This window comes from Arvicola amphibius, chromosome 9 (genome assembly GCF_903992535.2).
Source record: "Arvicola amphibius chromosome 9, mArvAmp1.2, whole genome shotgun sequence".
Taxonomy (NCBI): Eukaryota; Metazoa; Chordata; class Mammalia; order Rodentia; family Cricetidae; genus Arvicola; species Arvicola amphibius.
This window is the reverse complement of record NC_052055.2, coordinates 121678842-121697682: the sequence shown is the minus strand read 5'-3', so window position 1 is coordinate 121697682 and position 18841 is coordinate 121678842. Positions and strand designations below refer to the sequence as shown.

Below are 18841 nucleotides of genomic sequence, written 5' to 3'. Positions count from 1 at the left end.
CGACTTGAAGGGTACATGAGATGACGAGATATACATGAAGCAGGACCTAGTAAGGTCCTGGAGCACAGTAAGTGTGCAAGCTCACACCCTGCAGGCGGTCCCAGCCCTGATGGCACCGGGCAGGTGAGTGAACCTGGCACGACCTTTTGCCTCTGCTGGCTTTAGTACCCTTGTCTGTCAGTGCCACCGATTGTCAGCCTCAGTGAAACGCAATGAAACAAGCCAGGCACAGTGGCATTTGGGAGGCTGAGGCAGGAGCAGCACCGTGAGTTCAGTTAGACCTGTCTCAAACATACAAACAATCCAAAAGACCCTTGGCTGGCGGGTGGGGCCTGGTAATGCTGGTTCTTAAAGAAGAAACAGTCGGTCGGTGGTGGTGCACACCTTTAATTCCAGCACTCGGGAGGCAGCAGCAGGTGGATCTTTGTGAGTTTGAGGTCAGCCTGGTCTACAGAGCTAGTTCCAGGCCAGCCAGGACTGTTACACAGAGAAACCCTGTCTCAAAAAACATATATATATATATATATATAATGTATATCTGAGAGGGGCTGGAGAGATGACTCATCAATTAGGGGCACTGACTGCTCTTCCAAAGGATGAGTTCAATTACCAGCAACCACGTGGTGGTTTCTCCTGACTTGTAGACATGCATGCAAGCAGAACATTGTATGCATAATAAGTAAATCATATATATATATATATATATATATATATATATATAAAATATATATATATATATCTGAGGGGCTAGAGAGATGGCTTAGTAATTAAGGCCTAATTTGATTCCCAGCACCCATAAGACAGCTCACAAGTATCTGTAACTACCGTTCCAGAGGATCTGATGTCCTCTTCTGGATTCTACAGGCACTGTACACATGCTGCATAGATATACATGCAGGAAATACAGCCGTACACATGAAATAAATAATTTTATTTTAAAAATCTAGGCATGTTAGTCTGACCTTTAACCCTACCGCTGGGGTTTACAACATTACCAGTGAGGAGCCCTAGGGCTCACTGGTCAGGCAGGCAGACAGCGAGCTCCAGGTTTGGTGAGAGACCATGTCTCAAAAAACTCAGTGGGGGCTGGAGAAATGGCTCAGCGGTTAAGAGCACTGCCTGCTCTTCCAAAGGTCCTGAGTTCAATTCCTGGCAACCACATGGTGGCTCACAACCATCTGTAATGAGGTCTGGTGCCCTCTTCTGGCCTGCAGGCACACACACTGACAGAATATTGTATACATAATAAATAAATAAATAAATATAAAAAAAACTTAGTGGAAGCAGGGTGTGGTGGCACACGCCTTTAATCCCAGCATTTTGGAGGCAGAGGCAGGAGTATCTCCATGAATTCTAGGCTATCTTGATCTGCAAATCAAAATTCCAGGACAGCCAGGGCTATACAGAGAAACCCTGTCTCAAGAAGAAAGAAAAACCACAGCAGAGAGATGGAGAAAGACAGAGAGACACGTGCGCGCGCGTGCGCGCACACACACACACACACACACACACACACACACACACACACATTCAAGGCCATCCTTAGCCACATAGTGAGTTCAAGCCTAGCCTGGGCCACATGAACTACTGTCTAAAAAATAAAAATAAAAACTAAAACAGTAAAAGAGAGGGTCAGGTGGCGGCGGTGCACATCTTTAATCCCAGCAAGGCACAGCAGAGGCAGGTGGAGCTCTGAGTTTGAGGCCAGACTGATCCACAGAGTGAGTTCTAGTACAGCAGGACTGTTAAACAGAGAAACCCTGCCTCAAACCACCAGTGAGGGGTGGGGGGAGAGGGAAGAAAAAATAGAAAAGACAAGACCCAAGCAGGTAGGCAGTGCCCACACCGCAAGCCCAGCCTCTTGGAGCCTTGGCCCCAGGAGCTCAGGGCAGTGTCCTTGTGAAGAAAGGGTCCCGAGAATCCCGCACCCATCTACGCACTCCAGCCAAGGAGGTCACGGAGTAGATGCAGGACCTGATGCCTGAGACGGTGTCATACTTTGGGGTGGGATGTCTCAAGTGGTCAGCCAGGAAGAAATGGCACCGTGGTTTTTGGAAAAGCCACTCCCACACCACTTCCGTTTGCCCAATACATATCCACTCACAAGACGCTGCCTCGCAGGTCCTGCTTCTCAGTTCTGTGGTTATGCTAAACAGACCCTCACTGGGCCAAGGCAGTCCACCCATTCACCGCCTTCTGAGCTGAGCCTGTTTCTCTCAGGCAACCATTCCCCAGGACTCTCACTCCAGGTACCTCAGGTAGCTAGTAGGATTCAATTATCTTGGCTACCTACAGGGTTTTGGAGATCTTGAGACACCCACACACTCACACACAGAGCCAGGAACCACAGAGGAGAGAGTGGAATGAGGGACCATGAGAGTCTGTGCCAGGACCCTCCTGGCCCTGCGCACAGAGAAGGAGATGGTATGGAGAACGCAGACTCCCTGGGAGCTGTGGAGGGTCACATGAGTCTGGTACCCACAGCTTCTCGGCTTTGGGCTTCAGTGTGCCCTGCCCTCCCAGCCCTCACATGAACACACAGACCCCCGCCCCCATCAGATGGTACAGACTACTAAAGCCTAAAGCTGCTTTGCGCTCCGGAACAGCCTGCCAGAGAAGATGAGGGGTCTACTCTCCTCTTCTGAGGGCCAGAGGACATTTACACCTTTGCAGTAACAATCATTGGGAATCAGGGTGGTGGCCATTTATGAGCTATGTCACCAACCCTCCTAAACTGCCCACAAGACTGCAGCTCCCATGTGTCTCTGCTGTCTGAGTTCCCCACTGTGGCCAGAATGGGCCCTAGTGTTAGGTATTTCTTAAGACGAGCCTCTCTGCCGACACAAATAATTCTAATCAGACCAGATTAGACCAAATAAAAATGTCCACGTTTAATAAATGCAGCGCTCCGGTTAAGAAACGCGAAACCCAAGAGCACATGTTCTTTTTCTCAGCATTGGCCTAAATAGCCTGTGGGAGTGGTCCTGAGCCTCCCTGAGGAGGGGTCAGCGCTTGGTGGGCTTTCCAGAGATAGAGTCCGGACCAAGGCAACTCCTAGGGGGAGGGGGCTTAGGATGGATGCCAGGGACTGGGGTGATGCTTCCGATCATCCCAGACTCCTTGGATATAGGGGTGTTAGAGGGCTGGGGTCTCACTTTCAATTAAACACCTAGGAGCAGGTCTGGGGAGGAGGGACCTGGAGAGGCAGGTTGAGGGAGCGCTAGTCTGGATGGGTCATGTGGCTTGGATCTTTCTCTTGGTTGAGTGTCTGTCCCTTTTCTGGGGGTTCAGCACCTGTCTGTGAAGGCAAGTCTGCAGTTCCAGGAGAGAGTCCCAACTGTAAGGCAAGCATGAGGGGAGAGCAGGTGGTACTGTGGAACCAGGTTCTGAGACCCAAGGCAGAGCCTATTGTCTTGTTCCTAAGTCTCAAAGCTGATTGGAAGGGACTCTGGCTTCTGACAGTCATGTGACAGCTCGCTCAACGCCCCCCCCAAAGCTGCAAGTCTTGGTCTCCCCATCCCTTAAAGCCCAAACCTCTGCATTTACTAAGTGAGCGAGGCAGGTGCCTGCACTCTCCCCCTAGCAGGACCAGCTGGGGGGGGGGAGACCCCAGTTTCCAACAGACACATTCCACCCTGTGGTCACCTGGGATTGCTGCTTGCTGACCCCAAAGTCCCACCAGGCCCACTCCTTTCCCTGGCCAAGAGGCTGTAAGCAGCAGCCACACGCTTGCCTGCCATGGGCCACATGTTTGGGGAGACTTGGCCCATCTTCCCAGCAAAGCTGTGCTTGATGCTGTGTTCTAAGAGGCTGACCTCTCAGTGCTGCTCCCTGGGTCACACAGCCTTGGGGGGCTGAGCTCTGGGCTGCAGCTCCTCTTTCTACCTGCTTCTTAGACGTGGTACCTGATTGTTGTATGGCTCCTCTGTCCTGTATCCACAGACCTCTCCCAGAATTCCTCCCCTTCCTCCCTGCTGGACCAGCTGCAGATAGGCTGTGATGGGGCCTCCAGCGGCAGCCTCAACATGGAGTGCCGGGTGTGCGGGGACAAGGCCTCAGGCTTCCACTATGGGGTCCATGCGTGCGAGGGGTGCAAGGTACGGACTTAGGAGCACAGGGCTTTGCCTGCCTCGGGTGGGGCCCTGAAAATTTACCCCCAGCAAAACGTTTCAGTTCCTTTCAGGCCTGAGCTGAAACAGACACCTGCCTCCTGACCCAGCTACCTACTCGGTTTCTGTGGGGAAAGCAGGCTGGACAGAGTGACCTTGGAAGGAGCATCTATTTGTATATTTGAAGCTGGCTTCCAGTGCCTTATGTCTTTTGATTTTTTTCAGAGACAGAGTTTCTCTTTGTAACATAGAATGGTAATAGCTGTCCTGGAACTCACTCTGTAAACCAGGCTGGCCTCAGACTAACAGAGATCCACCTGCTTCTACCTCCTGATTGCTGGGATTAAAATTGTGTGCCACTATACCTAACCCTTAATTTTATTTATTTATTTATTATGTATACAATATTCTGTCTGTATGTATGTCTGCAGGCCAGAAGAGGGCACCAGACCCCTTTACAGATGGTTGTGAGCCACCATGTGGTTGCTGGGAATTGAACTCAGGACCTTTGGAAGAGCAGGCAATGCTCTTAACCTCTGAGCCATCTCTCCAGCCCCCCTTAATTTTTTTTTTTTTTTTTTTTTTTTTTTTTTTTTTGGTTTTTCGAGACAGAGTTTCTCTGTGGCTTTGGAGCCTGTCCTGGAACTAGCTCTTGTAGACCAGGCTGGCCTCGAACTCACAGAGATCCGTCTGCCTCTGCCTCCCAAGTGCTGGCGCCACCACCGCCCGGCCCCCCTTAATTTTTTTAAAGACTTATTTGTATGCCTGCAGGCCAGAAGAAGGTGCCAGACTCACTAGGGATGGTTGTGAGCCACCATGTGGTTGCTGGGAATTGAACTCAGGACCTCTGGAAGAGCAGCCAACTCTCCAGCCCTTCCCCCCCCTTTTTTTTAAAGATTTATAATTTTTTTTTTTTAAATTATTTATTTATTATGTATACAATATTCTGTCGGTATGTATGTCTGCAGGCCAGAAGAGGGAACCAGACCCCATTACAGATGGTTGTAAGCCACCATGTGGTTGCTGGGAATTGAACTCAGGACCTTTGGAAGAGCAGGCAATGCTCTTAACCGCTGAGCCATCTCTCCAGCCCTAAAGATTTATAATTTTTTTAAAGGATGCTTTTCCTTACTTTTAAAAAAAAGTTCCCTGGGACTTGCACGCTGTCTTCCGTGGTGGGCACTGGCTGCTCTTGCAGAGCCCTGGGGTTTGGTTCCCAGACCCACATGGTAGGTGTCTGTGACTCCAATCTCAGGAGATCTGGCCACCCTCTTCTGACCTCCACAGGTCCTGAACACATTGGTACACAGTCACACTTGCAGGCAGAACACTCATAGAAATAAAATTAATTAAATCCCCACCACTCCCAGATTTCAGCCTTTTTTGTGTCCTTACATGCCACTGGGCCCTCCAGATCCTTGTGTCCTCGGTCCCACAGGGTTTCTTCCGACGGACAATCCGCATGAAGCTTGAGTATGAGAAGTGCGATCGGAGCTGCAAGATCCAGAAGAAGAACCGCAACAAGTGCCAGTACTGCCGCTTCCAGAAGTGCCTGGCGCTCGGCATGTCGCACAATGGTGAGCGAGAGAACGCCTGCAAGGCACAGAGGTGGCTGCACAGCCCAGCTCGGGGCTCCCCATGTTGCCAGAGAGTGCCCAAGTACCTGCACCTGGCACAAATGAGGGCCTCAGACTAACCGTGAGGCCTGGACGGTCACCTGCTCCCCACACTTCAGCCTGACAGAGCATGCATAGCCCAGGCCAGGGTTTCCTCAGTCTGTAATTGCTGAGGGTAGGCAGGAACCAGGAAGTGGCCATGTGTGGCAGCTGCCATGACCCAGGTGGGAATTTCCCAGTGGTTAGGTACTCCCAGGAGACTGAGCCATCCTTGCCTCAGGCTTCCAAAGACCAGGGAAACCTCCTGCTTACTCCCTGTGGTGGCTAGCCACTGGACCACACACACTGGGCATCTTCAAGCCTTCTCTGGCTTCTCCTAAGTGTGTATTCCGGTGGGTGTGAGGCTCGTCTGTATCACCTGGCGTTGTTCCATTGCAGGGGTCACAGGGAGCCCTAGGAAGCCTGGGGCAAACTGAACCCTTCCTTCATGCTTTTTCTGACAGAAACCAGGGCCTGCTTCATTATTCAGACTGTAATTGTGTGTGTGTGTGTGTGTGCTGGTGCACATGCATGCACATCTCTGGGACCATCCACCTCTTTTTTTTCTGAGCCAGTCTCTCATTGGCTGGAAGCTCCCAGGATCCACCTTTCTTGGCCCCACATGCAGCTCTTTCTCATGTGACATCTACGGGCTCAGGTCCTCAGGCTTGCCACGGAAGCACTTTACCACTGAGTTACTGCCCTGGCCCATGGCCCTGGCTTCTCACTGCTTATTGCGATTGCCCCTCATTATTCTAGTAAGTTTTGAGGTTCTCCACTCTTCCTGACCCACAAGGAAGGTGAAAGAACAAAGTCACATGACAGAAAGGTGGTGACGTGGGGCTCAGCTGCAGGCCCTGGTCACCAGAGTCTGTCTTTCTAGCTGCCGCGCTGTGTCAGCCCCCTCCCCGCGCCAAGTCAACAAAGGTTCTCAGGGAGTCGGGCCCCTGGGCTGCTTTAGCATTGCTCATTGCCCCCAGAGGATGACTCTGCACCGCTGAGAGGAGCAGGGGAAGGAGAGGTGCTGGCCCCCGCCCCTAGCTCCCCCTTGACTAGCCCTCAACCACTCTACAGCCATCCGCTTCGGACGGATGCCAGAGGCCGAGAAGAGGAAGCTGGTGGCAGGGCTGACGGCCAATGAGGGGTGCCAGCACAACCCACAGCTGGCCGACCTAAAGGCCTTCTCCAAGCACATCTACAATGCCTACCTGAAAAACTTCAACATGACCAAAAAGAAGGCCCGTAGCATCCTCACCGGCAAGTCCAGCCACAATGCAGTGAGTGTCACTGGCCAGCCTGGGCTGTGGTGGGGGGGGGGTCAGGGGACACAGGGCGGGGTCCCCCTTCCCCAGGCCTGGCTTCTGATGGGGCTGGTTTTCAGCCCTTTGTCATCCACGACATCGAGACACTGTGGCAGGCGGAGAAGGGCCTGGTGTGGAAGCAGCTGGTGAACGGGCTGCCACCCTACAAGGAGATCAGCGTGCACGTCTTCTACCGCTGCCAGTGCACCACGGTGGAGACCGTGCGGGAGCTCACCGAGTTCGCCAAGAGCATCCCCAACTTCAGCAGCCTCTTCCTCAACGACCAGGTGACGCTCCTCAAGTACGGCGTGCACGAGGCCATCTTCGCCATGCTGGCCTCCATCGTCAACAAGGATGGGCTGCTGGTGGCCAACGGCAGTGGCTTCGTCACCCATGAGTTCTTGCGCAGTCTCCGCAAGCCCTTCAGTGACATCATCGAGCCCAAGTTTGAGTTTGCTGTCAAGTTCAATGCACTGGAACTCGATGACAGTGACCTGGCCCTTTTCATCGCTGCCATCATTCTGTGTGGAGGTGAGGGGACAGCTCCCGCTGCAAGGGACAGTGTAGCACAGACCACATGTGCAGAACCAGCTGCGTCTTGTTAAATAGTTAGAGGTGCAGAGAGGGAAGTTGACGTTGCTGAGATAGCTCGGTGGCAGAATGCTTATCTAGCGGGCGGGAGGCCCTGAGTTCAGTCTCTAGTGGGGGGTTGGGGAACATCATTATGTTAAAGGCCGTTATTTGTGAATGATGGAGAAATTTCTATATTACGTTTCGTTTTTTCTAGTCCAGTGTAACACACAGGTAAGCCTGCTCACCCACAGGGGCACTGAGCTCACTGCAGGCCAGAGCCATCCTAGTCTGTAACTCATTTGGTCCTCTCAGCAACCTGGGTCAAGGACACTGAAGCTCAGAACCATAGACAGGATCTGAGTTCAAGTACCAAGTGTCCTAGCCAGGAGCTGGCCCTGCCAGACCAGGAAGAACAATTGGTCAGAAACAGAAGATGGGTGGAGAGGCAGGGGCGGGGACTGGAATACCCAGGGGTGGAGCCAGTAACAGGGCAAGGCCTAGAGATCCCCAGTGAGCTAGCAGGTTCCTCTGCCCTGGCCTGAGACTCCACTCTTTCCCTCGTCTTCCCACAGACCGTCCAGGCCTCATGAACGTGCCGCAGGTGGAGGCCATCCAGGACACCATTCTGCGGGCTCTGGAGGTCCACCTGCAAGTCAACCACCCTGACAGCCCATACCTCTTCCCCAAGCTGCTGCAGAAGATGGCCGACCTAAGGCAGCTGGTCACTGAGCATGCCCAGATGATGCAGTGGCTAAAGAAGACGGAGAGCGAAACCTTGCTGCACCCCCTGCTCCAGGAAATCTATAAGGACATGTACTGAGCCTGCAGCCCAGGCCTCTCCAGGCTCCAGCTGCACCCAGCCGTGGGACTGTTCTGAGTAGCAGCCCACAAGCACTGGGCACAGCCCAGGCAGCTGGAGCCCATTCGCAACACTCCAGACACGCGGCCCAGACTCCCACCTTCCCGCCTGCTGCCAATGTCTCCCCAGCACCCCTGCTCTTCCCCCTTGCCTTCTGCAGCATCCTCCTCCTCCCAGCCTGTCCCACGTCTGTCCAACCCATGTCATTGAGGCAGTTGGTATACTCACCATCAGCCCAGAGCAGGACCTCTGCCTTTGCCCACACTCCCGGGAGCAGTGGGTCCTGCACCGGCCCGGTCCTGCCTCACCTCTGTCTCCCTCTTCAGTGACCTGAGCCATCCAAAGAAACACTAAGCTCTGGGCCCAGCTTTCCTAGAAGCTTGGCCTGGACTGACTGCTGTCCTAGGCTGTGGTCACCATCACAGGGCTCCTCCTGCAGAGGGGAGTAGACAAGGAGCCTGGGCCGGGAGCCAGACTGTCTCCTCAACCCAAGGCACCCCGCCCCAACTCTGACACCTTCCATTCTCCTTGCCAGTGTTCTAGGCCATTGCCACTGATGTCCCTTGCACTGCCCTGGGGATACCCCTTCCGGATGGGGTCCCACACCCCATTTGAAGTACTGATGCCCAGGACTCAGGCTTGGGTCCCAGGGTTAGAGGTCAGACAGCACATGGGGCAGGCTGTCTTCTCAGTACCCCACTGGCCTCCACCATGTAGCTGCATTCAGACTGGCAGAACCCAGTGTGAGGAACAGGACCATAGCTGCCCTTTCCTCTATCCGGAAGACGCTGCACACCCGCCCCCTGCAACTGCCTCAGTGTGACCATGGCACTGGTTCACCTCTCAGTCACCACAGAACCCCTACCTTGCTCTCCACAAGGAATCTGGGAGACAGCTATGTCCCCCGTGCCTAGGGTTGGTGATGTGTGAGCGGTCAGGGGTGTCATGCCAGCTCACAGGCGGAGTCGCCAGGGCTCCTCTGACCAGTCCCTCTCACATTCACACACCCAGCAGCTCTGTGGCCACCTTTTATGCCTGGCTGGTTACCAGCTCCCAACTGCTGCTTCAAGAGGCATGGAGCTTGCTGGGTGCTCCCATCCTCTGCCCAGCCCCCTCCAGGCTCTCCTGAGACCAAGAGCTGAGTCCAGGCCCATCCTGCCCAAACCCACAGGGAGCCAGCAGCCAGGCTCTCAGAGAAATGCAGTGGAAGCCTGGGCTTCAAGCCCTGGTGTCCTGGAACCTGTCTGATGGTCCTTTGTCCCCAGGGCCTTGGCCATCAGACCACAGCTCTGGAGGGAAGTGACTTGGAAAGGGGACAGAATGCTCCTGCCAATGCAGTGACCTTCCATTGCCAGATTATCCCTGCTAGCACATTCCCCGCCCCCACCTCCACTGATCAGGTCTTGGGGTCTTCCCTGTGGGGGCCCAGGCTGTGGATGGAGCTGCATTCCCTGACCCGCCCTGTCCCCGCCCCCACCCAGGTCTGGTGCTGAGGATGCAGCTCCTCTCAGGGTCTGAAGTCTCCAAAACTAAAATGTATATTTTTGCTAGGAGCCCCAGCTTCCTGTGTTTTTAATATAAATAGTGTACACAGACTGACAGAACTTTAAATAAATGGGAATTAAGTATTTAAGAGTTGACTCGAAGCCAGCTGAGTTCTTCATGCTATTCTGAGTACTGAGGGACACCTCTTCCATATCCAGGGCTGGCAGCAGGGAGGCCAAGAGAGGCTCCTGGTGCTAGCCTAGGGTCTGTTCTGTTCCTCCCTGCTCTCCCGTATCACCTCTCAGTATGTGGGTACCATTGTTCCTGCCAAAGGGTCCGAGGGGGGCAAGAGTCAACATGTTTTGAAGGGCCAGTAACATTGGGGTTCCGGGAAAAGGAAGGAACCCCTAGAGGCTGTGAGGCCTAGGCCTTAAGTGGCATGTGGGACTTGAATCAATTGGCCATGTCCCAAGAGACCATGGAGCTCTGCAGTGTGAGGTATGATTAGGGTGGGTGGCACAGGACAGCTTGCTGGGGTCGGTATTCTCCCACCATGTGAGTCCTAGGGATTGAATTTAGGTTGTCAGGCTTGGTGGCAAATGCCCATACTCACTGAGCCATCTTGCTGGCACCCTTTTTAAAATAATTATTTTTAGGGCTGGAGAGATGGCTCAAAGGTTAAGAGCACCACCGCCTGCTCTTCCGAAAGGTACTGAGTTCAATTCCCAGCAACCACATGGTGGCTCACAACCATCTGTAATAAGGTCAGGTGCCCTCTTCTGGCCTGCAGGCATACACACAGACAGAATATTGTATATATAATAAGTAAATAAATATTTTTTAAAAAAATAATTATTTTTAATCTTTATGTGTATGTCTTAGGGTTTTATTGCTGTGAAGAGACACCATGACCATGGCAACTCATAAAGGAAAATATTTAATTGGGGCTGGTTACAGTTCAAAGGTTTAGTCCATTATTGTTGTGGGAAACATGACATCATGCAGGCAGGCACGATGCAGGAGAGACAGCTGAGGGCTTTGGATCTCTAGGCAGCAGGAAGTAACTGCCACATGGGGCGTGGCTTGAGCTCACCCCCTAAGTGACACACCTCCTCCAACAAAGCCACACCCACTCCACAAAGATCACACCTCCTAATAGTGCCACTCCCTATATCCAAGCATTCAAACCCATGAGTCTAGGAGGCCCATACTTATCCAAGCCACCAGTGTATGGCTGTTTTTTTCTGCATGTATGCCTGCTCACAGTTTCAGTGCCTGGTGCCCTTAGAGGCCGAAGTGGGTGTCAGATCCCCTGGACCCGGAGTTACAAACAGTTATGAGTCTGGGTCCTCTGCAAGAGCAGCCAGAGCCAGGTGTAATGGCACACCCCTTTAAGGTGGCACAGGCAGGTGGGTCTCTGTTGATTTGAGGCCAGCCTGGTCTGCACAAAGAGTTCCAGGACAGCCTGGGCTACATAGGCCCCATCTCAAAAAGAAAGGGAAAGTAAGAAGAGCCTTAACTCTTAAGCACAGTCCTCGCTCCAGCCCCTAGAAACTCTGAGGGACAAGCATGGTGCTGACATCTGTAAAGCCAGCACTTGGGAGATAAGTGGCAGGCAGGTCAGCTCAAGTTCATCCTGGGCTGCACAGTGTAGGAAGAGTCCAGAACTACATGAGACTGTCAAAGAGGGCTGGAGAGACAGCTCAGCAGTCAAGTTACTGCTTTTGTGGAAGACCTGGGTTCAGTTCCTAGCCCACCACATTAAGCCTCACAGTTGCCTCTAACTCTGGTTATAGAGGACCCCACATCCTCTTTTAGCTTCTATAGACTCCTACATACACATGATACACACATGCAGGTCAAACATACACATAAGTAAAAGTCTATATTGAGATCTCTTAAGAAACTCTTAATTCTGCTTCAAAATTGTGCTTCAATGTTAAAAAAAATAATTTTGACCCAATAAAAGTAAAATTTGTATCAAAAGTACCCAGGACTATTGGCTTCTCGGTCAAGTGTTCTAACTCCTGAGAGGGATAGACAGTTGTTAGAACTCAATTTACAATCTTCCTTTTGTTGGATGAGGTGGCACACGCCTTTAATCCCAACACTCAGGAAGCAGAGGCAGCTGGGTCTCTGTGACTTTAAGGCTGACCAGGTCTACATAGAGTTCTAGGCCAACCAGGGCTATATAGTGATGTGGGATTCCCCTTTGTATGCTGTGAATACCATTGGTTAATAAAGAAACTGTCTTGGGCCTGTGCAGGGAATAGAGGTAGGCGGGGAAAACTAAACTGAATGTTGGGAGAAAGAAGGAAGAGTCAGAGAGAAGCCATGTTACTGCTGCTGGAGACAGATGCCAGAACTTTAGCTGGTAAGCCACAGCCACATGGCAATACACAGATTAAAAGAGATGGGTTAAATTAAGATATAAGTGTCAGCCAATAAATAAGATGCTAGAGCTAATGGGCCAAGCAGTGTTTTAAATAATTTGGTTTCTGTGTGATTATTTTGGGGCTGAGCAGCCAGGAACCAACAAGCAGCCTCCCTAAACAATATAGTGAAACCTTTTGTCTCAACAATAATAGTAAATTTTTAAATTTTTCATTTTCACCTGATTGAGTCCTCGTTGGACCTGCTCGCCTTTGCCTCCTCATCTCCCATACTCTTTGGGCTGCCGGCTCACTAAAACCTACACTGAGATTAATTGTTAATTATGAAAGCTCAGCCAATAGCTTAGGCTTCTCCCACAAGTTCTTAAAACTTAAATTAACCCATTTATACTCATCTACTTTTTGCCTGTGGCTTCTCACTTCTCTTCCATCTTGTACCTCCTGTTTCCTCTCCACGTCCTCTGGCGTCTTCCCCATTCTTCTTCCCGGAGCTCTCTCTATCCACAAGTCCCACCTATACCTCTGGCCTAGCTACTGGCCTTCAGCTTTTTATTAAACCGACCACAAATGACATATCTTTACGTAGGGTAATCAACTATCTCGCAACAGTCCAGCCCCATACAGTCCAGCCCCATCCGTTAAAGTGAATGCTGGCTGTACTCTAGTGGAAATAGTCTTTTTAAAAAATATTTATTTATTTATTTATTTATTTATTTATTTATTAGGTACACAATATTCTGCATCTGTGTATGCCTACAGGCCAGATGAAGGCACCAGACCCCATTACAGATGGTTGTGAGCCACCATGTGGTTGCTGGGAATTGAACTCAGGACCTTTGGAAGAGCAGGCAATGCTCTTAACCTCTGAGCCATCTCTCCAGCCCTGGAAATAGTCTTGTAAACCAACTTAAGAGGCCATGGCCTTCCTTCTTCCCCATCCATCTTGGCATACAGAGACGATCCAAGACCAGGGGCCCAGAGGCACCTTGACCTAGGTCACATCAGATCTCCTGGCCCCAGGCCTTGGTTCTTCTCCCACTGGATGCTCACGCTGAGACGCACGTGCCAAGCATCCTCCGGTCGTGACCTCACACATCCTCTCCAGCAACCGAGCTGATCACTGTTTACCTCAGAGGAAAGTCCCTGCCCACCTCCCACAGTCTCCAGGGGCCCCATGGAGGAGGCTCATCAGGGGCCAGTGTCCCTGTACCCAGCTAGGCTGCTTAGCACCCCGCCAAGGGATGGAACGGACACCTTAAGTCCGAATGCCACCAAGCGGGACCCCGCCCAGAACACCGTCATTTTCAGGACCTGTCATGAGAATGGGCTCAGTAAGACGAGAAACCTGTCAGGGGAATTCTGGCAAGGTTCAGCCTGTCCTTTGCTTTTACCTGTTGCTTCTTGATGGGGCTCAAGGGGTGCTTGCCAGCCTGGCATTGGAGGAGCAGCATCTACCCTGAGATCCCTCTCCAGGGTCACAGAGATCCAGGCTTTAAGTAACTCCCATGCCATGGATATTTCAACAGGTGTGATGGGAAAGAGAGACACATGCTCAGAGTCACGCCTCGCCCAGCCCAGATCAAGTGACCTCTCTGGCTCCAACTGGCAGAGTAGCTACCCAACGTAGAGTGTCCTGATGGAGTGGAGCCTCAGACAAGCACCTCCTCAACCCCCATCTCCCCCACTCCCACCCCATCCCGTCCACCTCTAATTGTGGTGTGGCCTTGGCCTTGTGGCACTGATAATATTCTAATTACATGTGACCTGTACAGCACACATGTGACTTCATGGATATGAACAACAAGGCCACAGTGACCTGGATGGGAGGCCAGGTCCCCAGAGCTGCCCAGTGTGAACACTTAGCTCTACCATCTTCCTATAGGTTTCTACAGTGGAGGCTCCCACCAGGCCGCAGCTGTGCATGCCCTCAGTCCTGGTCCGCAGCCCTCAAGACCCAGGTCACCTTGCTTTCCGAACTCCTTGGAGTCTTCTAGTACTTACTGAAGTACCAAAGGCCTCCTGCCCTACCTGCATTCCTGGAGCAGAGCCATACACTCGTCCTTCAGGCCTGAGATGGGGCAGCAGCTGGCTGAGGCTCCTTCCCTTTTCTGGCCATGTGGGATGAAGGTCCCACCTGTACGTCTCTGCTCACATCCCACCAGGACTCCAGGCTGGGGTAGCAGCTGTATCAGGGAGAATGGCCTGGTCCCCAGCAACCATATGTGTGGGTCTGGATCTCAGGAAAACACTGGAAAGGGGGGCATTATTTTGGGTTCAGCCTGGTTATTGAAAGCTGAGTGAGTCACTTAAGAATTTGAGTAAGCCAGGCAGGCGGTGTCACGGTCCTCTAGTCCCAGCACTTGGGAGGCAGAGGCAGGCAGATGTCTGTGAGTTCAAGGCCAGCCTGGTCTACAGAGTGAGTTCTGGGATAGCCAGGGCTACACAGAGAAACCCTGTCTTGAAAAACTAAAATGAATGAATGAATGAATCTGAGTTTATCTGTGGAAGAAGGACTTCTTGGTACAGAGGAGACTGAGCCCAGAGGGGGAAGAATAAGCCAGTGTTACCCTGCTGATTGAGGGCTAGCTCAGGCTCTGTTCCACTTTCTCTTCCATTTTTTTGTGTCAGGGCTCTGCTAATTCTCTAGACCTTCTATTAGACATTCACATTTTAGCCCAAGTTCATTTGTCAGTACCCGGAAGCCATCCGTTCTTCCAGAACTGAGGTTTGGGCAGAGGAGGGATGACCGTCGAGACTGAGATTTGTGGGTTTTCTTTTTTTTTTTTTTTTTTTTTTTTTTTGGTTTTTCGAGACAGGGTTTCTCTGCAGCTTTAGAGCCTGTCCTAGAGCTAGCTCTTGTAGACCAGGCTGGTCTTGAACTCACAGAGATCCTCCTGCCTCTGCCTCCCGAGTGCTGGGATTAAAGGCGTGCGCCACCACCGCCCAGCGATTTGTGGGTTTTCTAAGCTGGAAGAAAAGCAGACAGGAATAAGAGGCCAAGCACTCAGAAGGATGTTTGCTGTGGAGATTCCCGGTGCTTCCCTCCTGCGCAGGGTCAGGAAGCTCGGGATGATGGCAGTGCAGACTGTTTGAGTTTTCAAGAGTGAAGACCAGGAGCTCCTTTGCCATTCTCCCCAGCCCCTTCTCTCACCAACTTTATTCCTCAGTGGCCTCCCCATGGCACCCCAGCCCTGATGTCTCCCAAAACTCCTTGCTCTTCTTCCCTTACTGCTATCTTCCTAGTACCAGGACCTTGACTCCTCAGTCCCCACCTTTAGCTTTAGAATTTGGGGTTGAGCTTAGTAGTAGACTGTTTACCTAAGTGTGAGGCCCTGTGTCCAGCTGGGGGGTGGAAGGTGGAGAATACAGACAGACAGATAGACCCACGGACAGACTTTAACCTGAAAGTCTTCCTATCAGTACCCCACCCAACCTCTACTGTGGGATACCGCTTTTGTACACTATAAAGATTTGTCACTCGTACTGGTTTAATAAAACAAAGATTGGCCAGTAGCCAGGCAGGAAGTATGGGCAGGGCAACCAGACTAAGAGAATTCTGGGAAGAGGAAAGGCAGAGACTCAATCACCAGCCAGACACAGAGGAAGCAAGATGAGAATGCCTCACTGAGAAAACGTGCCAGCCACATGGCTAAACATAGATAAGAATTATGGGTTGATTTAAGTTGTAAGAGCTAGTTGATAATAAGCCTGAGCTTATAGGCCAAACAGTTTATGATTAATATAAGCCTTTTTGTGTTTCTTTGGGACTGAACAGCTTCAGAACCAGGCAGGACAGAAACTTCTGTTTACAAATGGCACCCAATGTGAGGCTTGAACCCACAACCCTGGGATTAAGAGTCCCATGTTCTACTGACTAAGCTTTTCTGACCTTCAGTTTGAGTCCCATATCTGTCTCTGTGTTTTTATTATTCGTGTTACAAATCTCTGCCTGCCAATCTGATCAGTAAGAGAATTAGAGAGCTGCCAGGGACACGCGTTACAGTGCCAGCTCCACTCAGAATCTTGTTGTGGGGAACACTGACTTGTTGTGTTTGGGGGGGTCAAAGCACCATGACCAAGGCAACTCTTAAAAGAAAGCTTGTTGTGGGCTTACAATCCCAGAGGGTTAAGGTCCATGACTGTCATGTTAGGGAACATGGCAGCAGGCAGACAGGCATGGTGCTGGAGCAGTAGCTAAGTACTAACACCTTAGCCACAAACAGGAGGCAGAAAGAGAGCTGACTGGGTGTGGTGTGGGCTTTTGAAACCTCAAAGCCCACCCCCAGTGGTGTACCTCCTCCAAGAAGGCCACACCCCCAATCCTTCTCAAACAGTTCCACCTGCTAGGGTGTATATAAGCTGATCTCATTCAAACCATTACTGATTTTTGTTTATTTATTTTATGTGTGTCGGTGTTTGTTTGCATGTATGCCTGTGCTCCATTTGCATGCTTGCTGCCTTCAGAGGCCAGAAAAGGGCCTCAGATCCCCTGGAACTGAAGTTATAGATGACTGTAATCTGCTGTGTAGGCGCCGTGACTGAACCTGGGTCCTCTGTAAAGCCATAAGTGGCCCTAACCACTGAGCCATTTCTCCAGTCCCACTTGATACCTTTTTAGTGACTAAGAAATAATTCTCTACAGTTGGGCATGGTGGCTCAAGCCTGCCACCCCAGGACCCAGGAGGGCTAAGACAGGAAGACTGCTGTGAGTTTGGGCCTCGCTGGCTATACAGAACCCTATCTCAACCACCCACAAAAGTATTTTATGTAGCCTAATATATCAAAATCACACGTACAATATTACCAATTAATTCAATCAACACAAAATGCTTTGGTCTTTGTGTTAAGTGTATTTTATGCTCAGAACACCTATGAATTTGGGCCATGACAGGTGCCTGTAGGTGACGGGTACCGTACTGGAGGATGCAAGTGGTTATATGAGAGATTCCTGAGTCCTCCCAGGGCAGGGAGGGCCTGGGCCACAGCCTGGATACCGCAAAGCCTCGCACACAGCTGGCTCTCAGTAGATGCCACGTGCGTGAGCGAGCAGACCACTTCCTGCAGCTGCTGACGGGAACCGTAGCCACTCCCAGGAGCCTCAGGCTGAGTCAGACCTCACCCTGGACTCAGGGCCCCACAGCAGAGCCCAGACAGGAGCAGTAGATACTGAAGTCAGGTGACGGGGCAGATGCACACTGGCCCTCTGGGATGCTAAGACCTGGAGAGCTGGGGAGCTCAGAAGCTTTCAATGCCACCTGGCCTCTATTGGGGCTGTTCTGGAAGAGTCTCTGAACCACCCTGTGGCCACAGTGGAAGGAAGTCAGGATTTAGTGTCTGGATCTGACCCAACCACACCCACGCCCACGCCCACTGCCTGAGGTACCTGTGCACTTGGCAGAAGCATTGCCTCCCGGATGTCCTCAGGTCGTCATGGCACCAGGGCTGGCAGCTGGCAGGTAGGAGAGCGGCATGCAGGGTAGCTGGCCTTCAGGCCCCATGAGCCTCATCTGCAGCCCTGGGCTTGCCTGTGAACAGCAATGGCACCTACCTGGTCAGTGACTGAGGAAAAACGTGTGGGGATGGGGGAGGGGGGCTCCCAGGGGAACACTGAAGGGGGGAGAAAATAAGGGTGCTATTGGAGAGGGATGTCACCAGGCATTGGTGTCCCCATTGGAAGGCTCTGGAGGACCTGTCAAAACCAGCACTGACGTCCTGAGAGCCTGTGGTGTGAGGAAGGCTTATTATCGCTATGAGGTGAGGATCCTTATTTTTCTTAAGCTACGGAAGAGGAAACTGAGGCAGTCTATGTACCTTTAGGGAGCAAGGGGGACATGAACTCCAACATTCAGGTCTGAGCTGGCACCAGGAGGGACAAGGAGGAAGAGAATTCAGGAAGGAGAGGAGGCCTGGGAGACCAAATGACTGAGGTGAAGGAACACTTAACAAACCTCTGCGGCTCAACCTGGGTGGTGGTGGCTCACACCTTTAGTCCCAGCACTCCAAGGCAGAGGCAGGTGGATCTCTGTGAGTTCAAGGCCAACCTGGTCTACAGAAGTTGGTCTATAAGTTCCAGGACAGCCAGGGCTGTTACACAGAGAAACCCTGTCTCAAAAAGACCAAAAAAAGAAAAAAGGAAAAAAGGAAAAAAGAAAAGAAAGAAGAGAGCTATATGGCTCAGTGGTTAAGAGAGAGCACTGGCTTCCCTTCCAGAGGAACTGTGTTCAATTCCCAAAGTCCACATGGTGGCTCACAACCATCTGTAACTGGTACCAGGGATTCTAACACCCTCTGACCTCTGCTGGCACCAGGCAAACAAGTGGTACGCAGATATACATGTAGGCAAAACACACATAAAATAAAAAGTAAATCTTCAAAAGTAAAACAAACCAAAAAACCACCATGTATGGTTCAGGGCTGGGGACGCAACTTAGCTGGCAGAGTGCCTCCCTAGCTTGCATGAGGCTCT

The 18841-nt window shown here is 51.6% G+C and overlaps 1 protein-coding gene across 2 annotated transcripts in view; it reads left to right on the top strand.

Annotated features, from left to right (window-relative positions):
* Positions 1–10130, top strand: part of Ppard (peroxisome proliferator activated receptor delta) — a 70952-nt gene extending 60822 nt beyond the window's left edge. Inside the window, exons 4-8 of one of the 2 annotated variants that reach the window (XM_038343331.1) lie at positions 3943–4097; positions 5548–5686; positions 6839–7041; positions 7353–7596; positions 8211–10130. In XM_038343331.1, coding sequence (XP_038199259.1) covers positions 3943–4097; positions 5548–5686; positions 6839–7041; positions 7353–7596; positions 8211–8458 — 989 coding nt within the window. In that variant the 3' untranslated portion in view covers positions 8459–10130. Of the gene's footprint in view, positions 1–3942; positions 4098–5547; positions 5687–6838; positions 7042–7145; positions 7597–8210 lie in introns of both variants that reach the window. The other variant, XM_038343330.1, reaches the window with a different exon arrangement.
* Positions 10131–18841: the final 8711 nt, after the last annotated feature.